The sequence below is a fragment of the Ranitomeya variabilis genome, chromosome 1, assembly GCF_051348905.1.
Source record: "Ranitomeya variabilis isolate aRanVar5 chromosome 1, aRanVar5.hap1, whole genome shotgun sequence".
NCBI lineage: Eukaryota > Metazoa > Chordata > Amphibia > Anura > Dendrobatidae > Ranitomeya > Ranitomeya variabilis.
The window spans coordinates 1,049,426,845-1,049,447,148 of NC_135232.1; the positions used below are offsets into that span (position 1 = coordinate 1,049,426,845).

Sequence of the window (20,304 nt, forward strand, 5' to 3'; positions counted from 1 at the left end):
TCGCTCAGTGCAACTGTATTGAGTGAGGTTGGACACGACTTGTCTGAATGTATCTGAAAGTATGCAAATCGCTTGCTTTTGGTCACATGACCACCTGCTCCTGACGCTGGCACCAGAGAATCCTCACAGCGCACACAGTGACATAGAGTGACTGCAGACTTGTAGCCTTAGGGTACCGTCTCACAGTGGCACTTTTGTCGCTACGACGGTACGATCCGTGACGTTCCAGCGATATCCATACGATATCGCTGTGTCTGACACGCAGCAGCGATCAGGGACCCTGCTGAGAATCGTACGTCGTAGCAGATCGTTTGGAACTTTATTTCGTCGCTGGATCTCCCGCTGTCATCGCTGGATCGTTGTGTGTGACAGCGATCCAGCGATGCGTTCGCTTGTAACCAGGGTAAACATCGGGTTACTAAGCGCAGGGCCGCGCTTAGTAACCCGATGTTTACCGTGGTTACCAGCGTAAAAGTAACAAAAAAACAAACAGTACATACTCACATTCCGGTGTCTGTCCCCCGGCGTTCTGCTTCTCTGCACTGTGAGCGCCGGCCGGCCGGAAAGCGAGCACAGCGGTGACGTCACCGCTGTGCTTTCCGGCTGGCGCAGACACAGTGCAGAGAAGCAGAACGCCGGGGGACAGACACCGGAAAGTAAGTATGTACTGTTTGTTTTTTTTTACTTTTACGCTGGTAACCACGGTAAACATCGGGTTACTAAGCGCGGCCCTGCGCTTAGTAACCCGATGTTTACCCTGGTTACCCGGGGACTTCTGCATCGTTGGTCGCTGTCTGTGTGACAGCTCCCCAGCAACCACACAACCACTTACCAACGATCACGGCCAGGTCGTATCGCTGGTCGTGATCGTTGGTAAATCGTTATGTGAGACGGTACCCTAAGGCCTGACAATCCACTAAAGTAAGCAGTATGCAGACGCTTACCTGCCAGACAGATGCATGTTTGACCTTCGTCTGGTGAATGATTGCCTATGGGAACTTTACAGTATATTTAGGAAAAAGCTGTTGGTGTATATTTTAGGCTAAGTGCACAGACACAGCATATTTTCACAGCAGGGGAGTAGTAGTATTGAGTCACGGAGGCATTGAAAAATTTAATTTCAGGACTGAATAAAGCAGGCTTTCATGTTTAGAAAATGTAATTTATGTGTATGCATGACAATAGGGCCAAATGAAAAAAAAAAAAATATATATATATATACAGTACAGACCAAAAGTTTGTACACACCTTCTCATTTAAAGATTTTTCTGTATTTTCATGACTATGAAAATTGTACATTCACACTGAAGGCATCAAAACTATGAATTAACACATGTGGAATTATATACTTAACAAAAAAGTGTGAAACAACTGAAATTATGTCTTATATTCTAGGTTCTTCAAAGTAGCCACCTTTTGCTTTGATGACTGCTTTACACACTCTTGGCATTCTCTTGATGTATATATATATATAGAGAGAGAGTGTGTTATTATTATTATTTTTATATAGTGGTACTATCCATTTAGAATCATGTCTCATGTACTACATGATGTTCGGAGAGAGGAGTGAGCTGTATAAGATGTAACACATATTACCAGTCTCTCTAATTAATTTCTTCGGAGACGCTCCCTATAGGTTGGCATTCCCCTGAGCGGCCTCCATAGAATTATGGGAATCTGCACATAGTTTGAGGCATTTTCTGCTATGTTTCTCGCGTTATACGGCAGTTCCCCCCTAACATGATGATTATTTATACAATGTGCCCTGGGATCTTTGACATTTTAATAATTCCCAGCTTTAGTCATAAAGGCCTGGCAATACGGCACTGAGGCTAATGACGGTTCAGTGCAAAACAGCCTAGTGATCTCCCAGAAATATTCCGTTTTCTGGAAGTGTTTGCCCTGTGGCACTTGCCCGCATGCCTGGCGCACTCACTACAAAGCTAAACGTGTAGGTCGCTCCTCCATGCAAATGTTTTTGACACTTGAAACGGCCGAGCTAGTTGACATCAATCAGATTTCTTTATTATAGAGAAATTTTGGTGGAATCCATTTAGCTAAATGCTAACCAGATGATAAATGGCTGCCCTGCTCCACACTGGTAACTGATACCCCGCCTGCTGTAGTTGGCCGCAGATTGAAAACCCGCCTAAGAACTGCTGCTTCATAAATTAGACGGGGAGATTTAAAATTATGATTCGGGCCTCCTCGAGTTACAGAAACTTCATGAAAAACGTCAGGCACGGCAAGGCGTCTGTCTCAAATAACATTTCCAAAAGCAAAGCTGTTTCATAATCTGGAGCACTCTTTTACACTGAACTAAATACGTTCAGATGTGACCAATACTGCAGTCTGGCCAAATGTTCTAGGTAAAGCTCCTAATATCACTGTAGAAACCTCAATACGCAACGCCATCACATCCTGTACTGTGCAAAAGTTTTAGGCAGCTGTAAAAAAAAAAATGCTGCGAAGTTCTTTTAAAACTAGAAATGTTAATACCGTAGTTTATTTTAAACCATTAACAGAATACAAAGTGAATGAACAAAAGAGAAATCTAAAACAAATCAATGTTTTGTGTGACCGCCCTTTCCTTCAAAACAGCATTAAAAAATCAGTTCTTCTAGGTGCACTTGTACGCACAGTTTTTTAAGCAACTCTGGAAGGAAAGTTGTTAAAAACATCTTGGAGAGCTAACCACAGATCTGTAGATGTAGGATTCTGCAAATCCTTCTTTCTCTTCATGTAATCCCAGTCAGACCCGATGATGTTGAGATCAGGGATCTGTGGGGGCCGTATCATCACTTCCAGGACTTCTTGTTCTTGTTGTTTTATGCTGAATGCGTAGGGTCGTAATCCTGCTGAGAAATAAATCTGGATCCAATCAGACTCCTACTCGATAATACTATATATTTCATGATGTGTCTGCTAGCTTTTCTCAGCATTGAGGACATCAAAACATGACGATATTGAGGACCGTAGATGTAGTGGTCAGCCAAGAATACTTAGTGCAGCAGATGAAAGACACATCATGCTTCTTTTTGAAATAGAAAGATGTTCAGCAGTGCCATCAAGTCAGAACTGCCAGCAACCAGTGGGATTCATTACACCGATCTACTGTTTGGCCAGAAGTGGTCTTCAAGGAAGAATAGCAGCTAAAAAGCCATACCTTCCACATAGAACAAGGCTGAGCGACTCAACTATGCACAATAACAGAGGAATTGGGGTGCAGAAAAATGGCAGCAGGTGCTTTGGATTGATGAGTTGAAATTTTAAATATTTTGATGCAACAGAAGATAGTTTGTGGCCGAGACTCTGGAAAGCAGTACAGTAATGAGCGTCTGCCGGCGACGGTGATGTGTGGTTAGTTCTCCAAGATGTTTGGAACATCATCCATGCCGATTTGCAGTGTACAAGAACTAGTGTACCTGGAAGAATTGAGGCTGTTTGTCTTTAATTCATTCATTTTGCATTTTGTTAATTGATAAAAATAAACTATTAACACTTTTTTTCCACACCTGCCTACATGTTTTGCACAGTACTGTATATTTAAAAGGGAAAGTACATTTTGATAGTAATCCAGTATTTGAGAATTTCAGAAATAGGAAATGACTTGCATACACCCCAAATGAGCATGATCAGCCCTAAGGAGCATGATATGGAGTATTTTATTGCTCAAGACCGGACACTTAGGAGCATTGTGACTTTAGTATGTTCACACGTGAGCCCGGAGTCTCTGTTTCGGGGTTCTGCTTATGTTTCCATCACTTTTTAGAGCTACATAGAAATATTGTTCACACGACATCAATCTAACACGTCTTTGTGATCAGTCAAGAACTTGCTGACGTCTGACTATTTTAGAGTTGTGAATTGGCTGTAAAAGTATTAAATAAGGCAGATCACAAGCAAATTATTCAGATCACATGTAACTTGTCTATGAAAGTCACATGCAACCAAAAATCCAGCGGGTTATGATATTCCGTGACAGTCACATACATCATGGTCACACTGTCATCTGCCTCCTGGACCACAGTGACGTTCATTAGATGCGACGTTGCAGTTTTCATGGTTCAGAGTTGCAGTAAAGCCCTCGGCTTACAGGAAGGATAGCCCAGCAACCTCTACTGATGGAAACCTAGACAGAGCTGGACAGACCCTATAAAAAGTCAATATCTGTCTGACACAATTTGAATCTGTCATACAATGGGTGTAGGATGACAATGTCCAACTTGCTTGGTATTAGTGGATCTACTACAGCTGTAAAGAGTAACCATCTTTTTACATCTTTTTTCATACATGAAAACAAGCAATTTTGTAATATATCTACCTAATCAGAGAAATGTGCTTCCTTCTGGATTAATTTTTTACTCTCAATTCATAGGTAAAAGGTAAACTCTGTATTCAGTGAAGATATTCCCATAACTGAGATAGGAGATGGCAGTTAGTGCTCATAGTATTCTATGGAGAGGGGAGGAGGAGGGAGGCGCTAGAGGCAGAACCAGGCATTCTACTGCAAGTTCTCTGGAAATGGCAGTTGCAGTTCTCCATAGACCTTTATGAGCACAAAATGCCATCTCCTATCTCAGTAGTTGGAAAATCTGCCTTCACTGCCGAGAAATGTTACCTGTGAAATTGAGAATTTTGAGAATGAATGATCACTAAAAAATAGAAAGAAGTAGATGTCTCTGATAAGATATTACAAAGTTTATTATTTTCATGTGTATAATTGATTTATACAACAAATAAAACAGTGAATAAAAGGAGGATAGCTCTTTAGAGAAGCACTCCTCCTCTGCCTCCCCTCACAGTTTTCATCCTCTTAATGTATTGCAGTCATATATATTCTACACTGTGTACTTACAATTGCTAATTTTGCCTTTCTACCCAGTTCTTCGCTTTTCTCTGCTCTATGTAGAAACAGGAAGTCTCTTGACCTTACATTTATCATTCCCCTCTTTGTTTCCTGACCCAGCTGCTCCCTCCTCCCCCTGCCAGGGACAATTGCTGTGACTGATACAGGGAAAATTTACCTCCTGTTTCTACACAGAGCTTAGAAGGATTCAGCTATTCAGTTATTAGTCACGTGAGGTCATAGACTTAATGGAAAAGAGAAGAATTAGCTGGGTAGAAGGACAAAATGAGCAATTGTAAGTGCACAGTGCTGTATAATATGATGACTGAAATATATTATGAGGATAACTATTTTGATGAGAGGAGGAGGAGTGCTTCTTTAAGGATGTATCGCTGTTGTTGGATCCAAGTAGCTTGATTATTGAAAACCTGATGTGCCCATTGCCTGTAGTGGTATCTGACATATTAAAGTAATTGTGTGACCACTGGTATATGTGTATGGCCGCTCAGCAGGGCTGTATACCTCAGAGAGGCTTTTACTAACTACACTTACAAGGAGATGGACATGGCTGATTTGCTCGGAGACATTTTCTTCGGTAGCGACACAAGTTAAAACCCACAGCCCAGCTCGGGGGTCTGTTCCACTTTCTTAATTAAACTCTAGCAGTTGAAGCAGAGATGAATAAAAGCTCCACAGCCCGGCTTATGTAACCCCTTCTGCATCCCTGCACGGACAATAAAACTATGGGGGTGATCCAGCTGTACCTATAAAGTCTATAAGGAAGGAGCTTTGTGGTTACAGCTGAGGATAGAGGTGCCGGGCCGGGGATTACCTGCGCCATAGTGACCACTGCCCCCGCCTGGCTGCCATGCAGGATCCCATTAGATGCCGGACCTGGGTGATTCGATGCGTTACTCATCTCTGTGTGATTTCCTCAGCTTCATCTTCCTGCTCTCACCATCCACACATTTCAAGGGTTTCATTTCTACATTTTAAGTTCACACAGTGCATTCTTGCAGTGTTTTTTTTGGGGGGGTGGAAAATGTGCCGTGTTTTATAGTGAAATCTCATGCACATGCTGCTTATTTTTCCAGGCAGATTTGAACGATCAAAGTGTTTTTTGTGGTTTTTTGTTACATATCTGCAGCATGTCAATTCTTTTAGTGTTTTTGCAGAGTTTTTCACCAATTCAAATTTAGGTGAAGATGTATCAGAAACATGCTTATACTATGCAGCTTTTTTTCCAGCCAACACTCTGGTTTTTCCTGCAGAAAAATCTGCTGCAAATACTTAACGTGTGCATATGCCCTAAGTGCGGTACTGACCCGGCTGCATTTGTGGCACAAACAGAAACAAGGATTTTATAAGCAAAGGTCAGATGCCATAGATGACATGAGCTCGGGGAGTAACAAGCTGCTGACAGGTTCCCTATAGTTGGATCCAGACCGCACTATCCACATTCGCTTTGCACTGAGCGGTAACCCATGAGCGCCAAAGACGTAATATAAGAGCCAACACTGAGAGCCGTACACAATCTTATAGCACAGTTCTGAGAAGTGCATGGAGATGTCCGGCGTCTCCAGCGCTCCTGTCACCGTCCGTTGGCCAAAACTCCAAGTGTAAAAAGAGCAGGATCCCAGATGTGACCACGCAGCGATCTGTCATCATGACAACATTGTGATCAGTGTGCAGCCGAGGCGAGATTTACTATACACGCTGCAAGAACAGGCTTAGATTTCACACTACTGGAAGCCAGTGAGCGTGAATGGCAGAACATGCCCATTATTCAGTGTATACCGTGTTACTGGTTATAGGGGCAGCCAGGGATTGCTAGCACCCCAGAGGTCACGGTCAGCCTCATCTGCTCTCCATACAGGCCAGTGACCCCCGGGATGTGGCATTTCCTACCCAATGATTGCCGCCCTTTACATAGGACAAAGCAGACCCAGCGCCTCCTGCCTCCCATTGTACTGGCATATTTATATACACTACATTTCATGTGTTTATTTTTTCTTGTGAAGATAATATCATCATTCTTCTGGCTCCGTAACGAAAAGCGTCTGTGTAAGATTTAGGATGTATATGAAATTTAGGATGGAGCACATTGTATGGTCCTGTGCAAACACAGAAACAGTAAATGGATATAATTAGCAGTTTTCTGGGCACTCAGAATGGAATTGAACACTTTAAAGTGTTTCTAATTATATCTGATACAGGATGTTTTTTTGTCCAATTCAGACCCTAGTATAAGTGAAGGTATAGTGCCAGGATGTCCGATATGGCGGAGTATTATTTTGTGAGCTTGTCGTATCGCCGCAATGGTCAACCTGCCTCACAGAAAAACATCTGCATCCCAACAAAAGCAGCTGTACTATTTAGTTTTGGAAAAGTACACTGTGTACAATGGGAATATAATGAGGCCTTTCAGTGCGGGACAGACATGTGGTTCCACGGGTATGGACTGCCACCTAGTGGTTGAAGATTGTTACCGTTATCACTACTTTTAATTCAGAAAACTGTCTCTCTACTGCCACTTATAGGTGACTGCCCTACAACTCCAAACCATTAAAAAAGAAAGTCTTGAAATACTACTTGGTTATTAGTGCAACCACTGACTCCCATCTGTAGAATATGTATATTTTTTTTTGTGGTTGTTATTTTATCCATTAAAAGGTAGAGAGGCTTTAAAGGGGTTTTTGAAGAATTAAATATTTGACCTTATAAACTTCAGTTTTAAAAATAAACATGAATTAATTTATCATCTCCTACTGCAGCGCTGCCTCCACACCCTGTCCCTGATGATACATGGCGAATGCAATCAATCACTGGGATGAGCGGTGATGCTGGGGTAGTCAGGAGGAGGCTGCTGAGCTCAGTGATTGTCTGCAGCAGTGACGTGTGCTGTAGTCACAGCTGCAGTCTGTCAATAAACACAGCAGAAGAGGACCGGCGCTGGACTAAGGGGAGGTAAGTCGATGAGAAATGATTGATGGCAGAAACACTTGTCAGGTCAGTGTCGGCTGATCAGATCGGTTATTCCGGCATAAATATCATCGTTCTCACCAGCACATTGCTCAGTGTAACCAGGGAATGTGCTGCCGACAGTATGATGCTGTATGGGGCTAGAACAGTCGTTTTAATGACCATTCTGTTCCCATCAGTTTTCATCAGCCTTTGTAAACAGGAAAGTAAATTGTATGTTGCTGATCTATACTCATTAAAGGGGTGGTCCAGTAAAACCAGATAAGTTTGCAGACTCGGGACAAGGATGTGTATGAGTGATACATACCCCTGGCCAATGAGTGCGGCCTCACTCTCCAGACACATACATGGAGCGAGGCCACGCCCTCTAGTTAGACACGCCCACTGGCGGGCACGGTGTTGGCTCAATATAAGTGTTACAAGTGTATGGAGCGAGGCTGCGCCCAATGGCCTGGAGTTAGTATAACTCATACATATCCTCCGGTCCCAGGTCTGAAACCAGCGAATCTTCACAGTGCGTGCCCCAAGCGTGATTAATAAGTCTGCAGTTACAGAGAGTGACTACAGAATTTTCGGTTTTGACTGGACCACCCCTTTAATGGCCTGAAATCTGCCCCTTAATTTTAAAACAGTTGATGCTCATGGGGTCAAAAAATAATTGTTGTAAATCACCCTTAAGACTTCGTACCTTTAACATCACTAGGTAACTTGACATATGTTTTCTATCCGTGGCCACAGAGTTATGATCCATGTTTTCATGTTTCTTTTCATAATTTAAAGGGAACCTGTCACCCCGTTTTTTCAAGATGAGATAAAAATAGCGTTAAATAGGGGCAGAGCTGTGCTTTACATTAGTGTATTTTTTGTGCCTTTATTCCCCACCTAAGCTGCCGAAATACCTTTGTAAAGTCGCCGTTTTGGGCTGTCACTCACGCTGGTCTGGTCATATGGGCGTGGTGACAGCGCTGTTTCTCCCCCAGATCTTGCTCATCTTTCCGTTGGTGGCGTAGTGGTGTGCGCATGTCCAACAGGCGAATCCACTGCGCAGCTGACGGAAAAGAGCGTGATCTGCGTGGCTGGGAGCGGATTTCCTGACGGATATTGTCTATTTTCTCTATAAAGTGGGAGGCCAGGTCATCAGCACAAATGTCTGTGATAGGGGCTTGTGCTTTTGGCCTGAGGAGGGAGTGAAAGGAGTCAAAAAGTTTCTTGGGGTTGTTGGATAGTGAGGAGATCAGAGTGGTGTAGTAGGTCTGTTTGGCGAGGTGAAGGGCAGAGATATAGGTTGTTAACATAAATTTGAAGTGTATGAAGTCTCCTGGTGTGCGAGTTTTCCTCCATAAGCGTTCAGCACACCTATAGCATTGCTGGATAAATCGGGTTTGCGATGTGAGCAAGGGCTGTTTCACTCTGTGTTTGGAGGTTCTGAGGGTGAGGGGAGCTACTTGGTCCAGGGTGCTTCTAAGAGTGTCACTGTAGTGATGTACAACCAGATCAGGACAGGAAAAATAGGAGATTGGGGACAATGATGAGTGTAAACAGATCATCCAGAGACTGACGACACTGCTAATTTTATGCTACAGTTGTTTCATCCTCCTCTTAAAGGGCTATTCAACAAAATCATCATTACTTAGTTCTGCTGCTCCAGCACTACCTCTCCATTGCTCCTACCTGTTTTTATTGGCATGATTGCAGCGGTTACAGCACATGACCACTTTAGCAAATCACTGAGCTCAGCAGTGACCCAGGGGTAATAATAAGCACAATTCCACTGAGCCCAGTGATTGGCTGCAGCGGTCATGTTCCATAGTCATCACAGTAGCCATGTCAACTAAGACGGTATAGGAGCAGCCCAGTGAGATTGTGCCTGCCACCACTCTAATGGGAAATTGCCTAACGCTACTAAAGGTGCACTTTGTCCCACACTATTCTAGCTAGACTTTATTTAGAACTACTGTGGGTAAACTGTGACTGGCACTACTCTAGATAGATTAGCCTGGCACTATTCTAGTGGGACGGTCCCTGGCACCACTGTAGAGAGACTGTCTCTGGCACCACTGTTGAGGGACTGTCCCTAGCACTACTCTGTGGAGTTTTAGATTACTGTTACAAGGACACTATAGAGCAGGGGTGGGGAACCTCAGGCCCCAGGGCCATTTGCGGCCCTCGATGACCTTTTATCAGGCCCCGAGCAGATTCTCAGGGACCGCATTCTTGGGCAGGGAGGTGTATTTTGATTGCCACCAGCTCATTAAATTTCTTCTTGCTCTGTTAGCGCACACACAGTTTTCACCACTGACCACTGAAGGGCATGCAATGCAAGATTACGTCCTGACACCAGTGCCAGAGTCAGGATGTACTTTGTGGGTGGAGTTTGTACGGCCCCCGAGGATGGTATGAAGATCCAAATGGCCCTTGGAGGAAAAAAGATTCCCCACCCCTGCTATAGAGGATGTTACATGTAAGAATTGTTGTATAACGTTGGATGTGGGCGTGCATGTACTTCACTAGTTCATAAAACCGACACCTTAGCCTCCTTTTCCCTCACTTCTCGCAGGGAATGTTGTTGCACCTTCGGATGTTTTCACTCAAAGTTGTTTGTCGATGTTTTGTGAAATATCAGTGTGATTGTGTTAGAGTCCTGTGTGGAGCAGTCCTCTTCCTGCCATAAATAAGCTTGCCTTCATTACACTTGTGGAGTGGACAATTCCTCGGAGTAATGCATTTCCTCTGTGCCTCTGAGCAGATAAACATGGTTTTCATTACATTTTTCTCCCAGAATCTGTCACAGTTACATTATTAAGCCGACTGTTAACTCTATGAATACACTTCAGTTTTGAACTTTGTCTCCCAAGAAGTCTCCCAACGTGTGTCCGTCCAACGCTGGATGTAAGTGAAGACAGAGCCGGCTCGCCACAACTATGTCTCCAGAGAGCGATGAAGTGCTGAGGAAGAACACATAAGTGCGGAGCGTGTGCGCGGTACATGCGGCTTCACATGCGTTCTTATGTCCCAAAGATAACAAGCGCACGTTTCTATGCTCCATTACTACCTTCAAGGAGGTGACTGCAAATTTGTGGACTAAATGTTCTACCTTATAAGGCAGACGAAGACTAATGGTGGAACTCTACTTTAAACAGCACCGCATTTTTAAAGCCAATGAGTTAAAGGCACCAGTGTTATAAGACTAACCGCCCATTTAGACAGACTGACCACAACAATTGTTGGACTGCCGATCGGCTACATAGAAGCCAGTAGATGGTCATCTAATGGGTTGTTTACAAAGGTCGGGCAGAATTCTGTTCATATGGAATGATCATTAACGCCGTCATTCTGTGAGCATGGAGTATCATCACTATCGGCAGCACATGTCCTGTTTACACAGGATAATGTGCAGCCAATAAAGATAATTTTAAATGATCATTCATTCATCAGTTGATTGCTGATGTGTTTATATAAGCCAATTATGGCTCATTCCCAAATTAACCAAGCATGAGCCGAGTGTCAGTTCTCTGTGCTCCGATCCTCTCGCATGAGGGAATCACAGCACAGCTGCGGAGGAGACGGAGAAAGTAATTTCTCCATCTCCTGAATTGCCGGTGTCCGCTGGAAACACACTGCACTCGGGTGATATCCAAGTGCAGTGCAATGTTTCCCACACACCCATAGACTTATATGGGTGCGTGCGATCCGATTCTTGGCTGCAATTGCAGCATGCTACAATGGTTATTGAATGCCAAAATCAGCATAATAAAATAATTGCAAATGTAAGCTCCCCTAAAGTATAATACTGGGCTGAGTGAAGACCGATTTTTTTTATTGGATTGCACTCCATACTGCATTTGCAAAATCCAAGTACGTCGGCCTACGTGGCTGCAGATTTGCAGGGAAATCTATGAGTAATGGCTACTTTGAAACGGATAAAATCCACAGTGAAAATCGGACACAAAAATGATAAAAAATTTACCCAACTGGTCCAATTCAGCGCAGAAAGATTTGTACAATTCTCATCCATATGCTGGGTACTGTAATCTACTGCAGATTGTCCTGCACCAATCTACAATAAAACAATTGTGCCATTTCCATTATGTGTGCACTTACCCAAATTCCCCAAGCCCTATTAATATAAATAGGCAGTGTCTGCAATGTTGGACATATCCCATGGATTACAGTTTTTCTGATATTATCAGTTATTCATGCATCGATAATTCCAGCTGACTGCAATCGTATTTATGAGGTGTCCTGGAATTACTCTTAAATGACCCCGTATCCCTTCCATTTATGCCATGAAGAACCTACATACAGTATGGCCAGGACTTCCAACTGAGAGCCGGCACACCGATTATTATATATGGTTCTCCATTAAAGGATTAAGGTGGTTCTTAATTATCTATAAAGACCCACTTCCCTAGGCAAGACTTTATAGAACCCCATGAAACTTTATAGCATATTTTATGAGAGACTGGTCTGAAACGTTGCCCACAACCTCTCCTCTGTCTAATGTGAATTGCGTTGGCACCTGTCCATGTGTTGGCTGGCTGCGTCACACACCGAGGGTTGCGGTACTATTTCCATTTCGGTATAAGTTTTTGCATGATACGTTTCTGTTCCTTTTTCATGGCTGATCCATATAAATCTGCATCTCTTGCCTATTATATCACTGTTTGGATTGGATGCGAGAACCGCGCTCAAGAAGTCCCTCGGCAGAGCGCAGTTCCGCAGCTGTGGAAAGTTGGAACCATTTGCTCGTATTTTTATAGAAAGGCAATAGTGTAATTCATCAGGTGTACATTGATGTGCCGTGACAGTTTTATTGCCAGTATGATCCACAACAATACTGCGCTATGAAAAGAAATCTAATTATACCAATTGTCAAAGGAAATAGTATGAAATAATGGTCTTGAAGCAGATGAAGACTACTAAGTGACGAGAGTATTACATTACATCAAGCCTTGCTGTATAGAAGCTATACAGTGAGAATAGATCTCAACGCTGTTTATATGTCGGATAGTTGTGTGACCTAAGAAGAAGTTCATGAACGATTTTTATACAGGAGAAGGATTATGTTGCTTCTATTGTCATTTCCAGATTTACTTTTGTATTTAGTATTTTTATTTAGTTCATTTAGTTTAAGGCCGGGGTCACACTTGTTAGTGCAATGCAAGAAACTTGCATCAATACCCGGCACTCGGAACCGGAGCGTGCGGCTACATAGAAATACATACAGTCGAATGCTCCGGTCCCGAGTGCCGGCGGCAGTGCCGGGTATTGACACGAGAGACTTGCGCGAGTTTCTCGCATTGCACTTGCAAGTGTGACCCGGCCTAACAGTCCCAGTCTCATGAATGTCACGTTCACCCCACAGCGCGGGATAAGTCACTGTCAGTCTCTTTGGACATGTCCGTCTTCTGGGGAACTTAAAGCGTTCAGTTACAATATCCACTCGTTTGAATGGTTTTATTTTCCTAAAACATTTACTGCATACTTCTAGAACTATTTTTTGGACTGACCGGAAAACCTTGTCCTTGTCTGCACATCTCCTTTTTCGACCATCGAAATATAAAAATTTTAGCAGAGGGATCCATTTTTTAACATTAAATTGTATGAGAAATTAATCATAACCAATGTTATCTACTACTGTTTGTTCAATTTGCTTAAGAACTGAAACTGGTTTCAGTTTGGTCTCTGTTTGCATCTATTTTTTTTTTTTTAATATGTAATTTTTTTTTTATCCTTTGAGTTTTGATTATAACTAAAGTTGGTGCAAATTAATTCACAGGACCCAGTACATCGGGCACATCAGTAATCTGTAGTCTTTGGACAGGGAGCCCTGAGAAGGACTTTTCGCTTGACGGCATCCTCGGCTCTTCTTTTGATTAGGTGGCCTGGTATGACATTATTATATGGGCATCACCCTGCATCAATGACGTTGCGCTAGACCAGCTATTCAGAAGAGCTACAAGGATGCCGTCAGATAAGAGACGGTTCTCAGGACTCCCGTCTGCCAGCCACAGACTATTAACAATGGACTGAGTCCTGCAAATCAATTTTCAGCATCTTTATTTATAAGTAGATCCCAAACAGGCTGAGCTAAAGAGTTCATTTTGTCACTGATTTATTCTTGCTCTCACCTCTCATTTAAGGTGGAAATAGTGATGAGCGAACGTGCTGGGATAAGGTGTTATCCAGCCATGATCTGGGTGCTAGCCGAGTGTCTTCGTCGTTCTCAAAGAATTTGTTCGCATCCCCACGACTTCATGTCTCATGGCTGTTCGACAACAAACAGACAATCCCTGCATGTGTTGCTGTTGTCGAACATCCGTGAGACATGCAGCCGCAGGGACTCGAACATAGTTTTCAAGCACACTGAAGTTACTCAGTTAGCACACTTTATCTGAGCACGTTCACTCATCACTACTTGGAAACTGATCATACACGTCACTCCCCAACAGAGGACCATTCAATCAACTTGGATCTCCGGATCTGTGCCTGCTCCACACATGACAGATGCCAGCCGTGTTATACAGTCAGCGTTCATCTTTAACATTGGTGACCAGAGCTAACTTCATACTTCTAACTTAAATGCCACTGTCATCCTCTGACAGTAACATTTAAGGTACGCTGTCCAGGAGACACACTGCTTCGGTCATCAGTTGCCCCTCTCCACCTGGCAAAGTGGACGCTGGGTACCGACGACTTGGCTTGGCTGAGCCTCACAATTTGTTTTACTTTTATAATGCAATGCTAAGGTATTCCACAACATAGAACATATGGAACAAGCAAACAATCACAGATTTAAGACCACAAATAAGACTAAAAAAGAAGGTAAAACTAAATGTTTTTAAAAATATTCTAAAAATACTTCCCGTATACTTTAATAATAAAGAAATAATTTAAAAAACTGGTGTTGCTACAACAGTAAAAGTCTGTTCTATCAAATTATAATGCCAGAAAGAAAGAAAACAAAATGCCAAATTTTGCATTTTTCAGTTGCCAACAACAAAAAAGTGATCAAAAAGCTAAGTATGCCCCAAAATGGTTCACATAAAAATGTCAGCTCACCATGCAAAAAGCAAGCCAACAGAAAAATAAACAGAAAAGTTATGAATCTCAGAATTGGAGACACAAACAATGTTGTTTACAATTTTTTTGTGTTTTTTTAAACATTTAGGGTATGTGCACACGTCAGGATTTCTTGCAGAAATTTCCTGAAGAAAAACGGAAATTTTCTGCAAGAAATCCGCATTTTTTTTTGCGTTTTTTTTGCGTTTTTTTTAGCATTTTGCAAGCGAAATTAGCTTGCAGAATGCTAAAGTTTTCCAAGCGATCTGTAGCATCGCTTGGAAAACTGACTGACAGGTTGGTCACACTTGTCAAACATAGTGTTTGACAAGTGTGACCAACTTTTTACTATAGATGCTGCTTATGCAGCATCAATAGTAAAAGATAGAATGTTTAAAGGGCCACTGTCACCCCCCTCCAGCCGTTATAAACTAAAAGAGCCACCTTGTGCAGCAGTAATGCTGCAGTCTAACAAGGTGGCTCTTTTAGTTTTTGATTAATTTATTACCTCAATAAAGCGTTTTAAAAATTGGCCACAAATACCAGATAATGTATCTGGAGGCGGTCCGAATCGTCCTCTATGAATCTCCCAACTGCCGTCACTCTTCTCTTCAGGGGCGATGGTCGCCGCCCCCTTCGCGCTGTTGCTTCTTAAATCCGGCGCCTGCGCTGTGCGTGCCTGCCTGGGGCAGGCGCAGTCTTCATTGTCAGTCACAGCTCAGACGCAGGGTGCCTGACTGCGCCTGTGCGGGCAGTGCGGCCACCCTGTTCCTGAATCCCCGCCCCGCACTGTGTTATTCATTATGCACAGTGCGGGGCTGGGGTTCCTGGGCATGTGCACTGCGCTTGTCAGACGCTCCCCCGGTCCCCCGCCTTCCAGCATTGCCGGAATATACAGGTTTCATTGCCGACGTTTTGAACAGCCACAAAGAACAACGCTGGAAGGTGGGGGACCGGGGGAGCGTCTGACAAGCGCAGTGCGCATGCCCAGGAACCCCAGCCCCGCACTGTGCATAATCAATAACACAGTGCGGGGCGGGGATTCAGGAACAGGGTGGCCGCACTGCCCGCACAGGCGCAGTCAGGCACCCTGCGTCTGAGCTGTGACTGACAATGAAGACTGCGCCTGCCCCAGGCAGGCACGCACAGCGCAGGCGCCGGATTTAAGAAGCAACAGCGCGACGGGGGCGGCGACCATCACCCCTGAAGAGAAGAGTGACGGCAGTTGGGAGATTGATAGAGGACGATTCGGACCGCCTCCAGATACAATATCTGGTATTTGTGGCCAATTTTTAAAACGCTTTATTGAGGTAATAAAGGAATCAAAAACTAAAAGAGCCACCTTGTTAGACTGCAGCATTACTGCTGCACAAGGTGGCTCTTTTAGTTTATAATGGCTGGAGGGGGGTGACAGTGGCCCTTTAAAAGTAATAAAAAAAATGGTTATACTCACCTGCAGACAGCCGATCTCTTCAGCGGCGTCCGTTCCTATAGATGGTGTGTGTGTGTGCAGGACCTGCAATGACGTCGCGGTCACGTGAGCGGTCACATGACCGGTCTCGCGACCAATCACAAGACCGCGACGTCATCGCAGGTCCTTCACCACACACCAGCTATAGGAACCGAAGCGGCAGCATGCACCTGAGAGGCGGGAAGACTCCAGGGCCATCGAAGGTGAGTATATGACTATTTTTTATTTTAATTCTTTTTTTTTTACCAATTATATGGTGCCCAGTCCGTGGAGGAGAGTCTCCTCTCCTCCACCCTGGGTACCAACCGCACATAATCTGCTTCCCGCATGGTGTGCACAGCCCCGTGCGGGAAGTAAGCAGATCAATGCATGCCTAGGTGTGCGGAACCCCGCAATTCCGCAAATTTAATGAACATGTTGCTTTTTTTTCCGCGATGCGATTTTTTTGCGGAAAAAAATGCAACATTTGCACAAAAAATGCGGAATACCCTGAAAATAATGGGAGGCATATGTTAGCGTTTTGTTCGCGTTTTTATCACGTTTTTATAGCAAAAAAACGCAAAAAAAACGCGAAAAATACTGAACGTGTGCACATGGCCTTAGGGTATGTGCACACGATGCAGATTTAGTGCAGAATTTTCTGCACAAAATCTGCACAAAATCTGCATCTTCTGGCAGAAAACGCAGCTGACAATTCCTGCGTTTTTTATGCGTTTTTAGTGCGTTTTTTGCAGTGCAGGTTTTTAGTGCGTTTTTTGTGCGTTTTTTATGCGTTTTTTTATGCTGATTTGTCAGCTTTTTTTAAAGCTAAATAAAGAGATAAAGTTTAAAAAAAAAAAAAAAATTTACGTGATAAGGGGTTAACGTCACCTTGCTATGTTCACATTTGCGTTGTTGGGCGCAGCGCCGCAACGCAACCAACAAAGCATGTACACAACGCAGCGTTTTGCGATGCATGCGTTGTCATAAGATCCTACAGATCGGGAATTTCGGCGCAGGGAAAACGCTACAAGTAGCGACCCCTGCGCCCTGTCTTGTGCGTCTATATGACGCATGCGTCGTAAAACGCAGTACAACACATACCGGCGCATGTCCATGCGCCCCCCCCATGTTAAAGATAGGGGCGCATGACGCATGCGTCGGTATGCGTCGCCGATGCTGCGCCCAACAACGCAAATGTGAACGTAGCCTAAGGTGACGTTAACCCCAGTTAATAATGGAGAGGCGTCTATAAAGATGCCTATCCATTATTAACCCCTCAAAAAAAAATTGGCGTAGGCTCCCGCCCAATTTTCATGTCCAGAAAGGGAAAGCCAGCGACTGCAGGCTGTTAATTTGTAGCCAGGGAAGGGGTTAATCTTCCCAGGCTATGAATATCAGCCCACAGCTGTCTGCGTGGCCTTACTGGCCATTAAAATAGGAGGACCCCAGAAAAAAAATGACATGGGGTCCCCCTATATTTTATAGCCAGAAAAGGCTACGCAGACAGCTGCGGGCTGATATTCATAGCCTAGAGAGGGGCCATGGATATTGCCCCCCCCCCCTGCCGTCTACAACTACCAGCCCGCAGCCGCCCCAGAAATCTGGCGCTTAGCCTCTCTTCCCACTCCCGTGTAGCGGTGGGATATGGGGTAATAAGGGGTTGACGTCACCTTGACATTGTAAGGTGACGTTAACCCCAGTTAATAATGGAGAGGCGTCTATAAGACGCCTATCCATTATTAACCCCAAATTACTGAACACAAAAAAAAGACACAGGAAAAAGTATTTTAATATTCTAAATTTTACCATACTTACAAATCCCTTGATGATCTGTAGTCTTTTCCGACGTAGTCCATTAATATCGAGTGTCCCACGACGATCTGCCATGGAGAACAGCCACACCAGGAGATGTGACTGCTCTCCACGGCTGCCCAAACACAATGACAGGAGCTAAAGCTCCTGCAGTGTGCCTGCGATCAAGTTCAATGAACTCCGGGACTCTCGCTTTACAACACTGCTGCGTGAGAGATTTCACGGCAGTTCAATTGCCGTAAAGTGAGCTCCCGGAGTTCATTTAACTCCAGGAAACGAACGGGCAGCTCCGATACACTGCAGGAGCGATTAACTCGTGCAGTGTATCACCGGAGGACGTCGTGGGACAAGCGATATATATGGATTACGACGGAAAAGATTTTTATTTTTTATTTTGGGACAAGGATGATCGTGGATGGTGGCCTTCGGGGACGTATGTGGTGAGTATGTACTACATGTTATATGTAATGTATGTTTTATGTGTGTTAGTGTTTTTAACCCATTGTAGTCAGTCGCCTGACGATGGGACAACTCTCCCATCACATTTCGATGGGAGAAGTAGTCCCACCCGGCGAATGACTACAATGTGTCACTACTGACAGACACACACACACACACACACACACACACACACACACACACACACACACACACACACACACACAGACACACACACAGACACTATACATACCATTTCTACCATACGCCTCACATCGATCCCCATCCGACGGTACGACTCCGCTCACACACTTCCTCCACATCACTGATGTCACTTCCTTCTGCTGCGGTTTTGACACCCAAATCCGCATAAAAACTGCAGATGGTTTTTACATCTGCAGTTTTTATGCGGATTTGACCCACAAAATGGGAGTCAATGGGTGCAGAAACTCTGCAGTTCTGCACAAAAGAAGTGACATGCACTTCTTTGAAATCTGCATCGTTTCTGCGCAGATTTTTCTCCACCATGTGCACAGCTTTTTTTTTTCACATTGATTTACATTGTTATGTAAATCACAGTGCAGATCTGCAGCGTTTCTGCTGCAGAAAAAAACGCTGCAGAACTGCACTAAATCTGCATCGTGTGCACATACCCTTAAACTTTAAATTATACTTTCTATTTAATTTCTAAAATAATACAGGCCTGAAGAATCATGTTGTCAAATCATTTTTATAACACAATCAATGCTGTAAGTAAAAAAGCCAGAAAAATATTTAGAATTGAGAGTCCTCAGTGGTTGAGTAAAAAAGCCAAAAATCCACTGTCAGAAGTGGAGGTTTTTTTTTACTGTTTCACCACACCTGAATTATCTTTTCCTATTTCCCAATACAGTGTATGGTAAAATGAATGGCGTAAATGAAAAGTACAAGTCATCCAGCAAAAAAACAAGCTGGCATGCGTCAATGAAAAAAAAAAAGTAATAAGCCTAGGAAGAGGGGGGAGGAAAAAAAGCAAAAGATCCAAAATTAAAATTGTCCGCAATCAGAATGGGTTAAAGGTCCAGGTCTTTATGGCTTAATTAGGACAGGAATATATGTATTTAACAAATTATATATATATATTTTAGAAATGTTTATAATTGCTTCATCTACTTTATGGAATTTCACAGGAGGGAATAGGACATTTTTCAAGCGATAATCTGCTCTCACGTTCATGTCGGACTGTGAGTGAGGCCGGTTGGGGTCACGTTTTCAGATATCTTTCGCCTTCAGTGAGCTAACGAAAGTATCATGCTCCTATTCTATGATAGGTACAGATGCGAGTGGGGCTGGATTACTCCAGAAAGTCAGAACTTTACAACAAGGTAGCCACAAAGAACAATAAGAACCGAGAATTTGGGTCAACGTCAAGGAGCCATAATGGGCCAGTGCAAGAGTTATTAACAGTAAGTAAGGAAAATACAGTACGTGCTGAGGGCATAATTTAGTGGGGCAATATGGATTTGGTCAAAGTGTAAAAACTAGGCGGATGGACTTACAGATAGACTTACAGATAGACTAGAAGAAGAAAGTGAGGGGTTTGTTAGTAAGTCTGTTCCAGAATCCACAGAATGAGCCTGGCATCTTCTTTTTTGGGAGCTGCTGCCACTGTAGGAGAACCAGACCCAGGTCCAGACGGTGCGAGCCACATGGTCAAACTATGATGTTT

General features: G+C 43.7%; 2 protein-coding genes across 3 annotated transcripts in view; one reads left to right on the top strand and one right to left on the bottom strand.

Moving 5' to 3' along the window:
- LOC143785399 (uncharacterized) overlaps nt 1–5,798 on the bottom strand; it is a 61,953-nt gene extending 56,155 nt beyond the window's left edge. Inside the window, exon 1 of the mRNA XM_077274232.1 lies at nt 5,682–5,798. Within this exon, the coding sequence (XP_077130347.1) occupies nt 5,682–5,768 (87 nt within the window). The 5' untranslated portion in view covers nt 5,769–5,798. The remainder of the gene's footprint in view (nt 1–5,681) is intronic.
- The window catches only part of SCFD2 (sec1 family domain containing 2), a 654,831-nt gene that overhangs the window by 425,089 nt on the left and 209,438 nt on the right, over nt 1–20,304 (top strand). The gene's annotated exons all lie outside the window — the stretch shown is intronic.